Source organism: Oncorhynchus mykiss, unplaced genomic scaffold (assembly GCF_013265735.2).
Source record: "Oncorhynchus mykiss isolate Arlee unplaced genomic scaffold, USDA_OmykA_1.1 un_scaffold_259, whole genome shotgun sequence".
NCBI classification, from domain to species: Eukaryota; Metazoa; Chordata; class Actinopteri; order Salmoniformes; family Salmonidae; genus Oncorhynchus; species Oncorhynchus mykiss.
The window spans coordinates 75,001-90,483 of NW_023493715.1; the positions used below are offsets into that span (position 1 = coordinate 75,001).

The 15,483-nt window shown below is 49.6% G+C and overlaps 1 protein-coding gene across 9 annotated transcripts in view; it reads left to right on the forward strand.

Annotated features, from left to right (window-relative positions):
* The window catches only part of LOC110512243 (serine/arginine repetitive matrix protein 2), a 49,873-nt gene that overhangs the window by 16,257 nt on the left and 18,133 nt on the right, over nucleotides 1–15,483 (forward strand). For 8 of the 9 annotated variants that reach the window (XM_036973489.1, XM_036973491.1, XM_036973492.1 and 5 more), the window contains one exon: nucleotides 5,525–5,603. The exons of the other annotated variant lie outside the window; for it this stretch is intronic. In XM_036973489.1, the coding sequence (XP_036829384.1) occupies nucleotides 5,525–5,603 (79 nt within the window). The remainder of the gene's footprint in view (nucleotides 1–5,524; nucleotides 5,604–15,483) is intronic. 9 annotated transcript variants of the gene reach the window in all.

Consider the following 15,483-nt stretch of genomic DNA (forward strand, 5'->3'; position numbering starts at 1 on the left):
ACCCACACCGGGTAGAGAGCCCAACAGGGCTTAGAACCCACACCGGGTAGAGAACCCAACAGAACATAGAACCTACACCGGGTAGAGAGCCCAACAGGGCTTAGAACCCACACCGGGTAGAGAGCCCAACAGGGCTTAGAACCCACACCGGGTAGAGAACCCAACAGAACATAGAACCTACACCGGGTAGAGAGCCCAACAGCGCTTAGGACCCACACCGGGTAGAGAGCCCAACAGGGCTTAGAACCCACACCGGGTAGAGAGCCCAACAGAACATAGAACCTACACCGGGTAGAGAACCCAACAGAACACAGAACCCACGCCGGGTGGGGTATACTACAAAGCAGGATCAATGAGCCAGCCAGGTAACTTGCCAAACTATTTTTACATTTTTTTTTTTTAAAGATGAGCTTAAAATGGGCAAGGTCTAATTGACTCTTTCGCTAAGCCCCGCCCTGGAATTTTGGGCAACCAATTGCAACGCTCCAAGGGATAGCAACTGTAGTCGAGCCCGAAACGCATGAAGGGCAGTGGGAAAAATCGTTGTTTAAATGGTTAAATAATTAAACAGCGCACCAGGTACTGATTCCTGAAATGCAGAGCCTGTTGGGAGTATTCTCAGAATCCCAAAACTATATTTTTGTTAGTGTTTGCTAGCTCAGCTGGTTAGCTTAGCTCAACTGGTTAGCTTAGCTCAGCTGGTTAGCTTAGCTCAGCTGGTTAGCTTAGCTCAGCTGGTTAGCTTAGCTCAGCTGGTTAGCTAGCTCAGCTGGTTAGCTAAGCACAGCTGGTTAGCTTAGCTCAGCTGGTTAGCTTAGCTCAGCTGGTTAGCTTAGCTCAGCTGGTTAGCTAGCTCAGCTCTTTCTTATTGACCACCAAACGTTGTTAACGCTAGCTAGCCACTTGCTAGAACTTGTTTTCTCTAAATGGATGCTAGCTAGCCAAGTTGGCTATATTAGGAATTTTAACTCACCTTGCTGTCGACATCCGCAAACGATCTGAAAGCACTTTTACGATCCCCAAATGGGTTAGTAACTCGTACTATACAAGGTGTAGTCAGTGGCTAGAAACACTACGAAACAACTTGACCAGGTTTCCCGTGAAGACATTGTAGCGACAATCCACCACAACATATACACAAGAGTTTCCTGATTTAGCAGTGTTTATTTTCATTGCGTGTATTAAAAACATAGTTTGAGATCATTGTGAGTAAATTTCTCCAACGGTTAGAAGGGGGAAAATGGGCTTCCGGGGGAAAACGCTGTCGGAGGTTGCATCAGTATCCAAGGGAACCAGAGGTTGCATCAGTATCCAAGGGAACCAGAGGTTGCATCAGTATCCAAGGGAACCAGAGGTTGCATCAGTATCCAAGGGAACCAGAGGTTGCATCAGTATCCAAGGGAACCAGAGGTTGCATCAGTATCCACGGGAACCAGAGGTTGCATCAGTATCCAAGGGAACCAGAGGTTGCATCAGTATCCAAGGGAACCAGAGGTTGCATCAGTATCCAAGGGAGCCAGAGGGTTTTAGCGAAGGGTCGATTGATTCAACACCCGAAAACGCATATCTATAAGTTTCTCTTTTTTTCAAAGTTGAAAAGCTGAAGAACGTTAGGTACATCCTGGTACTTTCCCCAGGTGCTGGAGTTGTGGACTCCAGGACAACAGAAAGGAAGAACGCCGAACACTGCGGCTCATAGTCCCGGGTGATATTTATAACATCCGTGCTTATCAACGATACCTGGCTAACTATTTGATCCTGCTTTGTAGTAGGCTGCTCTGGGAGAGAACCCACACCTAGGTTGAGGATTACCCAGGTCAGGATAACGTTGTAGCACCTAGGTTGAGGATTACCCAGGTCAGGATAACGTTGTACCACCTAGGTTGAGGATTACCCAGGTCAGGATAACGTTGTTGAGGATACCCAGGTCAGGATAACGTTGTAGCCCCTAGGTTGAGGATTACCCAGGTCAGGATAACGTTGTAGCATCTAGGTTGAGGATACCCAGGTCAGGATAATGTTGTAGCCCCTAGGTTGAGGATTACCCAGGTCAGGATAACGTTGTAGAACCAAGGTTGAGGATTACCCAGGTCAGGATAACGTTGTAGCACCTAGGTTGAGGATTACCCAGGTCAGGATAACGTTGTTGAGGATACCCAGGGTAGGATAACGTTGTAGCACCTAAGTTGAGGATACCCAGGTCAGGATGACGTTGTAGCACCTAGGTTGAGGATTACCCAGGTCAGGATAACGTTGTACCACCTAGGTTGAGGATTACCCAGGTCAGGATAACGTTGTAGCACCTAGGTTGAGGACACCCAGGTCAGGATAACGTTGTAGCCCCTAGGTTGAGGATTACCCAGGTCAGGATAACGTTGTAGCCCCTAGGTTGAGGATTACCCAGGTCAGGATAACGTTGTAGCACCTTGGTTGAGGATTACCCAGGTCAGGATAATGTTGTAGCACCTAGGTTGAGGATTACCCAGGTCAGGATAACGTTGTAGCACCTAGGTTGAGGATTACCCAGGTCAGGATAACGTTGTAGCACCTAGGTTGAGGATTACCCAGGTCAGGATAACGTTGTAGCACCCAGGTTGAGGATTACCCAGGTCAGGATAACGTTGAACCTAGAACCAATACCAGGTAGAGAACCCAACAGGACCTAGAACCAATACCAGGTAGAGAACCCAATAGGACCTAGAGCCACACCAGGCAGGGAACCCAACAGGACTGAGAACCCAACAGAACCTAGAACCAATACCAGGTAGAGAACCCAACAGGACCTAGAGCCACACCAGGTAGAGAACCCAACAGGACCTAGAACCACACCATGTAGAGAACCCAACAGGACCTAGAACCAATACCAGGTAGAGAACCCAACAGGACCTAGAACCAATACCAGGTAGGGAACCCAACAGGACTGAGAACCCAACAGGACTTAGAACCAATACCAGGTAGAGAACCCAGCAGGACCTAGAGCCACACCAGGTAGAGAACCCAACAGGACCTAGAGCCACACCAGGTAGAGAACCCAACAGGACCTAGAGCCCCCCCAGTAGAGAACCCAATAGGACCTAGAGCCACACCAGGTAGAGAACCCAACAGGACCTAGAGCCACACCAGGTAGAGAACCCAACAGGACTTAGAACCAATACCAGGTAGAGAACCCAACAGGACCTAGAGCCACACCAGGTAGGGAACCCAACAGGACCTAGAGCCACACCAAGTAGAGAACCCAACAGGACCTAGAGCCACACCAGGTAGGGAACCCAACAGGACCTAGAGCCACACCAAGTAGAGAACCCAACAGGACCCAGAGCCACACCAGGTAGGGAACCCAACAGGACTGAGAACCCAACAGGACTTAGAACCACACCAGGTAGAGAACCCAACAGGACCTAGAGCCACACCAGGTAGAGAACCCAACAGGACCTAGAGCCACACCAGGTAGAGAACCCAACAGGACATAGCGCCACACCAGGTAGGCAACCCAACAGGACCTAGAGCCACACCAAGTAGAGAACCCAGCAGGACCTAGAGCCACACCAAGTAGAGAACCCAACAGGACCTAGAGCCACACCAAGTAGAGAACCCAACAGGACCTAGAGCCACACCAAGTAGAGAACCCAACAGGACCTAGAGCCACACCAAGTAGAGAACCCAACAGGACCTAGAGCCACACCAAGTAGAGAACCCAACAGGACCTAGAGCCACACCAGGTAGAGAACCCAACAGGACCTAGAACCAATACCAGGTAGAGAACCCAACAGGACCTAGAGCCACACAAAGTAGAGAACCCAACAGGACCTAGAGCCACACCAGGGAGAGAACCCAACAGGACTTAGAACCAATACCAGGTAGAGAACCCAACAGGACCTAGAGCCACACCAGGTAGGGAACCCAACAGGACTGAGAACCCAACAGGACTTAGAACCACACCAGGTAGAGAACCCAACAGGACCTAGAGCCACACCAGGTAGAGAACCCAACAGGACTTAGAACCAATACCAGGTAGAGAACCCAACAGGACCTAGAGCCACACCAGGTAGAGAACCCAACAGGACCTAGAACCCACAAATTTCTAACTAGTTGCCTGACCTCTGACCAGTTGCCTGAACTCTGACTAGTTGCCTGACCTCTGACTAGTTGCCTGACCACTGACTAGTTGCCTGACCTCTGACCAGTTGCCTGACCTCTGACTAGGTGTCTGACCTATGACTAGTTGTCTGACCTCTGACTAGTTGTCTGACCTCTGACTAGTTGTCTGACCTCTGACTAGTTGTCTGACTAGTTCTCTGACCTCTGACTAGTTGTCTGACTAGGTGTCTGCCCTCTGACTAGGTGTCTGACTAGGTGTCTGACCTCTGACTAGTTGTCTGACTAGTTGTCTGACCTCTGACTAGTTGTCTGACTAGGTGTCTGACCTCTGACTAGTTGTCTGACCTCTGACTAGTTGTCTGACTAGTTGTCTGACCTCTGACTAATTGTCTGACTAGTTGTCTGATCTCTGACTAGTTGTCTGACCAGTTGCCTGACCTCTGACTAGGTGTCTGACCTATGACTAGTTGTCTGACCTCTGACTAGTTGTCTGACCTCTGACTAGTTGTCTGACCTCTGACTAGTTGTCTGACCTCTGACTAGTTGTCTGACTAGTTCTCTGACCTCTGACTAGTTGTCTGACTAGGTGTCTGCCCACTGACTAGGTGTCTGACTAGGTGTCTGACCTCTGACTAGTTGTCTGACTAGTTGTCTGACCTCTGACTAGTTGTCTGACTAGGTGTCTGACCTCTGACTAGTTGTCTGACCTCTGACTAGTTGTCTGACTAGTTGTCTGACCTCTGACTAATTGTCTGACTAGTTGTCTGATCTCTGACTAGTTGTCTGACTAGTTGTCTGACCTCTGACTAGTTGTCTGACCTCTGACTAGTTGTCTGACCTCTGACTAGTTGTCTGACTAGTTCTCTGACCTCTGACTAGTTGTCTGACTAGGTGTCTTTCCTCTGACTAGTTGTCTGACTAGTTGTCTGACCTCTGACTAGTTGTCTGACTAGTTGTCTGACCTCTGACTAGTTGTCTGACTAGGTGTCTGACATCTGACTAGTTGTCTGATCTCTGACTAGTTGTCTGACTAGGTGTCTGACCTCTGACTAGTTGTCTGACTAGTTGTCTGACCTCTGACTAGTTGTCTGACCTCTGACTAGTTGTCTGACCTCTGACTAGTTGTCTGACTAGTTGTCTGACCTCTGACTAGTTGTCTGACTAGTTGTCTGACCTCTGACTAGTTGTCTGACCTCTGACTAGTTGTCTGACTAGTTGTCTGACCTCTGACTAGTTGTCTGACTAGGTGTCTGACCTCTGACTAGTTGTCTGACCTCTGACTAGTTGTCTGACTAGTTGTCTGACCACTGACTAGTTGTCTGATTCCTCCTCCCATAGCGGACAGTGTGCTCGACCTCTGACTAGTTGTCTGACCTCTGACTAGTTGTCTGACCTCTGACTAGTTGTCTGATTCCTTCTCCCGTAGCGGACAGTGTGCTCGACCTCTCCAAGCGGAACTCTGCCAGCTCGGCCTCCACGTCACCCACCATTCACAAAGCCTCAGGGTGAGTGTCTCTCCTCTCATTGGTCCATAATGTCCATACTAGCACGATACTTAGTATGCATAGCCAATAGATGCCGTCGTTACTATTTACCATGCATTGACAATACAATATTTCACTATTTAGCCTGTACGGCAAAACCACGACATAATTCAGAGTAGTGTGACAGTGTTAGGTGGTCTGTATCAGTAGACTGTCTAGTGGTGGATGTAGTGGGACAGTGTTAGGTGGTCTGTATCAGTAGACTGTCTGTCTAGTGGTGGATGTAGTGGGACAGTGTTAGGTGGTCTGTATCAGTAGACTGTCTGTCTAGTGGTGGATGTAGTGGGACAGTGTTAGGTGGTCTGTATCTGTAGACTGTCTGTCTAGTGGTGGATGTAGTGGGACAGTGTTAGGTGGTCTGTACCAGTAGACTGTCTGTCTGGTGGTGGATGTAGTGGGACAGTGTTAGGTGGTCTGTACCAGTAGACTGTCTGTCTGGTGGTGGATGTAGTGGGACAGTGTTAGGTGGTCTGAATCAGTAGACTGTCTGTCTAGTGGTGGATGTAGTGGGACAGTGTTAGGTGGTCTGTACCAGTAGACTGTCTGTCTAGTGGTGGATGTAGTGGGACAGTGTTAGGTGGTCTGTACCAGTAGACTGTCTGTCTGGTGGTGGATGTAGTGGGACAGTGTTAGGTGGTCTGTATCAGTAGACTGTCTGTCTAGTGGTGGATGTAGTGTGACAGTGTTAGGTGGTCTGTACCAGTAGACTGTCTGTCTAGTGGTGGATGTAGTGGGACAGTGTTAGGTGGTCTGTATCAGTAGACTGTCTGTCTAGTGGTGGATGTAGTGGGACAGTGTTAGGTGGTCTGTACCAGTAGACTGTCTGTCTAGTGGTGGATGTAGTGGGACAGTGTTAGGTGGTCTGTATCAGTAGACTGTCTGTCTGGTGGTGGATGTAGTGGGACAGTGTTAGGTGGTCTGTATCAGTAGACTGTCTGTCTAGTGGTGGATGTAGTGGGACAGTGTTAGGTGGTCTGTATCAGTAGACTGTCTGTCTAGTGGTGGATGTAGTGGGACAGTGTTAGGTGGTCTGTACCAGTAGACTGTCTGTCTAGTGGTGGATGTAGTGGGACAGTGTTAGGTGGTCTGTACCAGTAGACTGTCTGTCTGGTGGTGGATGTAGTGGGACAGTGTTAGGTGGTCTGTACCAGTAGACTGTCTGTCTAGTGGTGGATGAATTGGGACAGTCCTCTGGTATCAGTAGACTGTCTGTCTAGTGGTGGATGTAGTGGGACAGTGTTAGGTGGTCTGAATCAGTAGACTGTCTGTCTGGTGGTGGATGTAGTGGGACAGTGTTAGGTGGTCTGTACCAGTAGACTGTCTGTCTAGTGGTGGATGTAGTGGGACAGTGTTAGGTGGTCTGTATCAGTAGACTGTCTGTCTAGTGGTGGATGTAGTGGGACAGTGTTAGGTGGTCTGTATCAGTAGACTGTCTAGTGGTGGATGTAGTGGGACAGTGTTAGGTGGTCTGTACCAGTAGACTGTCTGTCTGGTGGTGGATGTAGTGGGACAGTGTTAGGTGGTCTGTATCAGTAGACTGTCTGTATAGTGGTGGATGTAGTGTGACAGTGTTAGGTGGTCTGTACCAGTAGACTGTCTGTCTAGTGGTGGATGTAGTGTGACAGTGTTAGGTGGTCTGTACCAGTAGACTGTCTGTCTAGTGGTGGATGTAGTGGGACAGTGTTAGGTGGTCTGTACCAGTAGACTGTCTGTCTGGTGGTGGATGTAGTGGGACAGTGTTAGGTGGTCTGTACCAGTAGACTGTCTGTCTAGTGGTGGATGTAGTGGGACAGTGTTAGGTGGTCTCTACCAGTAGACTGTCTGTCTAGTGGTGGATGTAGTGGGACAGTGTTAGGTGGTCTGTACCAGTAGACTGTCTGTCTGGTGGTGGATGTAGTGGGACAGTGTTAGGTGGTCTGTACCAGTAGACTGTCTGTCTAGTGGTGGATTAATTGGGACAGTCCTCTGGTATCAGTAGACTGTCTGTCTAGTGGTGGATGTAGTGGGACAGTGTTAGGTGGTCTGAATCAGTAGACTGTCTGTCTGGTGGTGGATGTAGTGGGACAGTGTTAGGTGGTCTGTACCAGTAGACTGTCTGTCTAGTGGTGGATGTAGTGGGACAGTGTTAGGTGGTCTGTATCAGTAGACTGTCTGTCTAGTGGTGGATGTAGTGGGACAGTGTTAGGTGGTCTGTATCAGTAGACTGTCTAGTGGTGGATGTAGTGGGACAGTGTTAGGTGGTCTGTACCAGTAGACTGTCTGTCTGGTGGTGGATGTAGTGGGACAGTGTTAGGTGGTCTGTACCAGTAGACTGTCTGTCTAGTGGTGGATGTAGTGTGACAGTGTTAGGTGGTCTGTACCAGTAGACTGTCTGTCTAGTGGTGGATGTAGTGTGACAGTGTTAGGTGGTCTGTACCAGTAGACTGTCTGTCTGGTGGTGGATGTAGTGGGACAGTGTTAGGTGGTCTGTATCAGTAGACTGTCTGTCTAGTGGTGGATGTAGTGGGACAGTGTTAGGTGGTCTGTATCAGTAGACTGTCTAGTGGTGGATGTAGTGGGACAGTGTTAGGTGGTCTGTACCAGTAGACTGTCTGTCTGGTGGTGGATGTAGTGGGACAGTGTTAGGTGGTCTGTATCAGTAGACTGTCTGTCTGGTGGTGGATGAATTGGGACTGTCCTCTGGTATCAGTATAGCCAGGCTGTAGACTGTCTGTCTAGTGGTGGATGAATTGGGACTGTCCTCTGGTATCAGTATAGCCAGGCTGTAGACTGACTGTCTAGTGGTGGATGAATTGGGACAGTCCTCTGGTATCAGTAGACTGTCTGTCTAGTGGTGGATGAATTGGGACAGTCCTCTGGTATCAGTATAGCCAGGCTGTAGACTGTGTAGTGGTGGATGAATTGATACAGTCCTCTGGTATCAGTATAGCCAGGCTATAGACTGTCTAGTGGTGGATGAATTGAGACAGTCCTCTGGTATCAGTATAGCCAGGCTATAGACTGTCTAGTGGTGGATGAATTGAGACAGTCCTCTGGTATCAGTATAGCCAGGCTGTAGACTGTCTAGTGGTGGACGAATTGGGACAGTCCTCTGGTATCAGTATAGCCAGGCTGTAGACTGTCTAGTGGTGGATGAATTGGGACAGTCCTCTGGTATCAGTATAGCCAGGCTGTAGACTGTCTAGTGGTGGATGAATTGGGACATTCCTCTGGTATCAGTATAGCCAGGCTGTAGACTGTCTAGTGGTGGATGAATTGGGACAGTCCTCTGGTATCAGTATAGCCAGGCTGTAGACTGTCTAGTGGTGGGTGAATTGGGACAGTCCTCTGGTATCAGTATAGCCAGGCTGTAGACTGTCTAGTGGTGGATGAATTGGGACAGTCCTCTGGTATCAGTATAGCCAGGCTGTAGACTGTCTAGTGGTGGATGAATTGGGACAGTCCTCTGGTATCAGTATAGCCAGGCTGTAGACTGTCTAGTGGTGGATGAATTGAGACAGTCCTCTGGTATCAGTATAGCCAGGCTGTAGACTGTCTGTCTAGTGGTGGATGAATTGAGACAGTCCTCTGGTATCAGTATAGCCAGGCTGTAGACTGTCTAGTGGTGGATGAATTGTGACAGTCCTCTGGTATCAGTATAGCCAGGCTGTAGACTGTCTAGTGGTGGATGAATTGGGACAGTCCTCTGGTATCAGTAGACTGTCTGTCTAGTGGTGGATGAATTGGGACAGTCCTCTGGTATCAGTATAGCCAGGCTGTAGACTGTCTAGTGGTGGATGAATTGGGACAGTCCTCTGGTATCAGTATAGCCAGGCTGTAGACTGTCTAGTGGTGGATGAATTGGGACAGTCCTCTGGTATCAGTATAGCCAGGCTGTAGACTGTCTAGTGGTGGATGAATTGGGACAGTCCTCTGGTATCAGTATAGCCAGGCTGTAGACTGTCTAGTGGTGGATGAATTGGGACAGTCCTCTGGTATCAGTATAGCCAGGCTGTAGACTGTCTAGTGGTGGATGAATTGGGACAGTCCTCTGGGATCAGTAGACTGTCTGTCTAGTGGTGGATGAATTGGGACAGTCCTCTGGTATCAGTATAGCCAGGCTGTAGACTTGGACGGTGAGGTGAATAATGGAATGGGGATGTGTGGGATGTGTGTATATATCCATATCATCAGGTTGTACCTGCCTGTTTCAACACCTGTTGGTACCAAGAACACAGTGCAGCTGGCTGGATCTGTCACCACAGCTAGTCAGACTGACACACAGAAACACGTGGCTGTGAGACAGCGTAACGTCACAGTCCGGATCGTTCCTGTTTCCTAATGACGTTGTGGATCAGAAATCCTTTAACCAAAATACTGGACAGGGATTAACTACGCTGCAAACCTGTCTTCAATGTGACAGTCGCACAGAGATGATGTCACCCCCTTTCTTCATATGACAGTCACACAGAGATGATGTCACTACCTCTCTTCATGTGACAGTCACACAGAGATGTCACCCCCTTTCTTCATATGACAGTCACACAGAGATGATGTCACTACCTCTCTTCATGTGACAGTCACACAGAGATGATGTCACCCCCTTTCTTCATATGACAGTCACACAGAGATGATGTCACCCACTTTCTTCATATGACAGTCGCACAGAGATGATGTCACTACCTCTCTTCATGTGACAGTCACACAGAGATGTCACCCCCTTTCTTCATATGACAGTCACACAGAGATGATGTCACCCCCTTTCTTCATATGACAGTCGCACAGAGATGATGTCACTCCCAGACAATGCTGTCACAGTCCGTGCACAGTGGTGTTCCCAACACGACATAAAGGAGTCACCCCTCTCCCCCTTCCCTGATCCTGACGGTGGTGTTTGGTCCTCCCCCCCACTAGGAGGCAGCAGCAGCGTTGGGGAGCAGCCGGGGCGTACCAGACCGAGGAACACCATGCCCAGAGGTCCAGTGAGCTGTCTGAGGGGCTGCTGTCCAAGGCTCTGAGAGACGTGACGTCTGGTCGTCTCCAGGAGAACAGAGCTGCCCTTCTCTACGGGATCCCCCTTGGAATCCTGCGCTCAGAGCTGGGGGAGGATGTGACCTCACAGGATGTGACGTCGGCGGCGGTGCACGGCGAGGAGGTGCGGCTGGTGTTGCAGAGGGTGGCGGCCTGGGCGGAGCTGGGAGCGAGGGAGGAGAACGGAGAGATGCTCTTCCTTCCCTCCTCTTCGTCTTGTCTGACCCAGCGTGGCCTGCAGAGGGCTTTGTCCCGGTCTCTACCCCCACAGCTCAGAGAGGAGCTCCACCTCCGTATCCCCCAGGTCAGATCGCGCTCCAGACCAGCTGCCCCTCTCCCTGAGCCTTGCAGTCTGGCTGAGCACCTCCACCCCCCACCACACCATGGCACCACCACCACTAATATCGCTGCTACCTCTTCCACTCTGCTGAGACTCCACCGCGCCCTCCTGCCCTCCCTCGACCTGCCTGACCTCTCACCCCGCTGCCCCGCCCACCACCGCTGCTCCTCATTGGACGATCCTGAGGAAGGGGCGGAGCATAGCGGGGAGAACAAGCAGTCCAGGAAGAAGCGCGGGCGCTACCGGCAGTACGACCACGACCTGCTGGAGGAGGCTATCACCATGGTGATGGGGGGCAGGATGAGCGTTTCCAAGGCCCAGGTGGTTTATGGGATACCTCACAGCACGCTGGAGTACAAGGTCAAAGAGCGCAACGGATCCCTAAAGATATCGCCCAAGATGAGGCCCGTCATCGTCACGACTACGACCGCACGGCAACCGCCGGACCCTGCCGGGTTCCACCGACTCAGGGACTAACGCTGCCACCAACAGGTTCTAGACTACAGAACATTCGAGTCTAGAACCGACAACACTTGAACTCCTCTCGACCTCCAACAGAACAGGAGAATGTTTTGTGGGATCTGGGTCCAATACAGATTTCATAAATACTTGGTGCGCTTGGTTTTGGTTTTCGCTTGACCTTTCGAGGTTGTAGATTTCTGGACTTCTGGTACCATTTGCCTAATCGAGGTAAATCGAACACACCTCCATCTATTTCACCAATGTATCATATTGACCCCCCAAGTCTGATGTTAATCACAAGGCCTTTTTTAAAAACTTGACAGCTACATTCAGGTCACTGTGTGTCCATGCAGACCAGGTTATATGACCCAGGTCACTGTGTGTCCATGCAGACCAGGTTATATGACCCAGGTCACTGTGTGTCCATGCAGACCAGGTTATATGACCCAGGTCACTGTGTGTCCATGCAGACCAGGTTATATTACCCAGGTCACCGTGTGTCCATGCAGACCAGGTTATATTACCCAGGTCACCGTGTGTCCATGCAGACCAGGTTATATGACCCAGGTCACTGTGTGTCCATGCAGACCAGGTTATATGACCCAGGTCACTGTGTGTCCATGCAGACCAGGTTATATGACCCAGGTCACTGTGTGTCCATGCAGACCAGGTTATATGACCCAGGTCACTGTGTGTCCATGCAGACCAGGTTATATGACCCAGGTCACTGTGTGTCCATGCAGACCAGGTTATATGACCCAGGTCACTGTGTGTCCATGCAGACCAGGTTATATTACCCAGGTTACTGTGTGTCCATGCAGACCAGGTTATATGACCCAGGTCACTGTGTGTCCATGCAGACCAGGTTATATTACCCAGGTCACTGTGTGTCCATGCAGACCAGGTTATATTACCCAGGTCACTGTGTGTCCATGCAGACCAGGTTATATTACCCAGGTCACTGTGTGTCCATGCAGACCAGGTTATATTACCCAGGTCACTGTGTGTCCATGCAGACCAGGTTATATTACCCAGGTCACTGTGTGTCCATGCAGACCAGGTTATATGACCCAGGTCACTGTGTGTCCATGCAGACCAGGTTATATGACCCAGGTCACTGTGTGTCCATGCAGACCAGGTTATATTACCCAGGTCACTGTGTGTCCATGCAGACCAGGTTATATTACCCAGGTCACTGTGTGTCCATGCAGACCAGGTTATATTACCCAGGTCACTGTGTGTCCATGCAGACCAGGTTATATTACCCAGGTCACTGTGTGTCCATGCAGACCAGGTTATATGACCCAGGTCACTGTGTGTCCATGCAGACCAGGTTATATGACCCAGGTCACTGTGTGTCCATGCAGACCAGGTTATATGACCCAGGTCACCGTGTGTCCATGCAGACCAGGTTATATTACCCAGGTCACCGTGTGTCCATGCAGACCAGGTTATATGACCCAGGTCACTGTGTGTCCATGCAGACCAGGTTATATGACCCAGGTCACTGTGTGTCCATGCAGACCAGGTTATATGACCCAGGTCACTGTGTGTCCATGCAGACCAGGTTATATTACCCAGGTCACCGTGTGTCCATGCAGACCAGGTTATATGACCCAGGTCACTGTGTGTCCATGCAGACCAGGTTATATGACCCAGGTCACTGTGTGTCCATGCAGACCAGGTTATATTACCCAGGTCACCGTGTGTCCATGCAGACCAGGTTATATTACCCAGGTCACCGTGTGTCCATGCAGACCAGGTTATATGACCCAGGTCACTGTGTGTCCATGCAGACCAGGTTATATGACCCAGGTCACTGTGTGTCCATGCAGACCAGGTTATATGACCCAGGTCACTGTGTGTCCATGCAGACCAGGTTATATTACCCAGGTCACCGTGTGTCCATGCAGACCAGGTTATATGACCCAGGTCACTGTGTGTCCATGCAGACCAGGTTATATGACCCAGGTCACTGTGTGTCCATGCAGACCAGGTTATATTACCCAGGTCACCGTGTGTCCATGCAGACCAGGTTATATTACCCAGGTCACTGTGTGTCCATGCAGACCAGGTTATATTACCCAGGTCACTGTGTGTCCATGCAGACCAGGTTATATGACCCAGGTCACTGTGTGTCCATGCAGACCAGGTTATATGACCCAGGTCGCTGTGTGTCCATGCAGACCAGGTTATATTACCCAGGTCACTGTGTGTCCATGCAGACCAGGTTATATTACCCAGGTCACTGTGTGTCCATGCAGACCAGGTTATATGACCCAGGTCACTGTGTGTCCATGCAGACCAGGTTATATTACCCAGGTCACTGTGTGTCCATGCAGACCAGGTTATATGACCCAGGTCACTGTGTGTCCATGCAGACCAGGTTATATTACCCAGGTCACTGTGTGTCCATGCAGACCAGGTTATATGACCCAGGTCACTGTGTGTCCATGCAGACCAGGTTATATGACCCAGGTCACCGTGTGTCCATGCAGACCAGGTTATATTACCCAGGTCACTGTGTGTCCATGCAGACCAGGTTATATTACCCAGGTCACTGTGTGTCCATGCAGACCAGGTTATATGACCCAGGTCACTGTGTGTCCATGCAGACCAGGTTATATGACCCAGGTCACTGTGTGTCCATGCAGACCAGGTTATATGACCCAGGTCACTGTGTGTCCATGCAGACCAGGTTATATGACCCAGGTCACTGTGTGTCCATGCAGACCAGGTTATATTACCCAGGTCACTGTGTGTCCATGCAGACCAGGTTATATGACCCAGGTCACTGTGTGTCCATGCAGACCAGGTTATATTACCCAGGTCACTGTGTGTCCATGCAGACCAGGTTATATTACCCAGGTCACTGTGTGTCCATGCAGACCAGGTTATATTACTCTCTCTCTGTTTTCTATCTTCTCTGGTATTGGGCATCTCAGAAGGAGCCGTTGTATTTAGCTATTGATCTCTCTCTCTGTTTTCTATCATCTCTGGTATTGGGCATCTCAGAAGGAGCCGTTGCTATTGGACCAAAACACAATTTTCAGGGTGTTGGGGGGGGGGATTTCTGTAATTCCTCCCACTTAATGCTGCTCTTTCATTAACCTCTCAGCCTGTCTATCTCTGGTCTCATAACGTCTCTGGTCTCATAACGTCTCTGATCTCATAACGTCTCTGATCTCATAACGTCTCTGGTCTCATAACGTCTCTGGTCTCATAACGTCTCTGGTCTCATAACGTCTCTGATCTCATAACGTCTCTGGTCTCATAACGTCTCTGATCTCACAACGTCTCTGGTCTCATAACGTCTCTGATCTCACAACGTCTCTGATCTCACAACGTCTCTGATCTCATAACGTCTCTGATCTCACAACGTCTCTGATCTCACAACGTCTCTGGTCTCACAACGTCTCTGGTCTGAACATGGACAGATTCCTGTATGAACCTCTACTTCCTCAACGACGACCCTGTGAAGGATAACAACAAGCCATTTACTGCTGTTTAGAACAGAAGGATTTTTTTTTTTTAAACGGGACCTGAGACATCTTTGTGTTGTTGTCACCCTCACTGAATCCTCTTCTCTTAAACCTACAGAGTTTAAGAGACACTATGAAGCCTATAAGGTGCATTTTTAAAGGGATACTTACAGGATATGATCTATTTTCCCCAGAGTCAGATGAACTCATGGATACCATTTTTTTGCATGTCTGTGTGCAGTTTGAAAGAAGTTGCTAACTAGCATTAGCGCAATGACTGGAAGTCTATGCGAACAGCTAGCATTCTAGGTGGGTAGGTGTAATGGCTGGAAGTCTATGAGGATCTGATCACATGCTAGCAGATACCCATATACTTCCAGTCATTACACCTACTAGAATGCTAGCAGATAGCGCAATGACTGTAAGTCTATGGGTAACGCTAGTTAGCATCGGCTCACAAAACTACCTCTAACTACCTTCACATTGGACTCGGGGACATAAAAATGGTATCCACACGTTCACCTGACTCTGGGGAAGTAAGTAACTA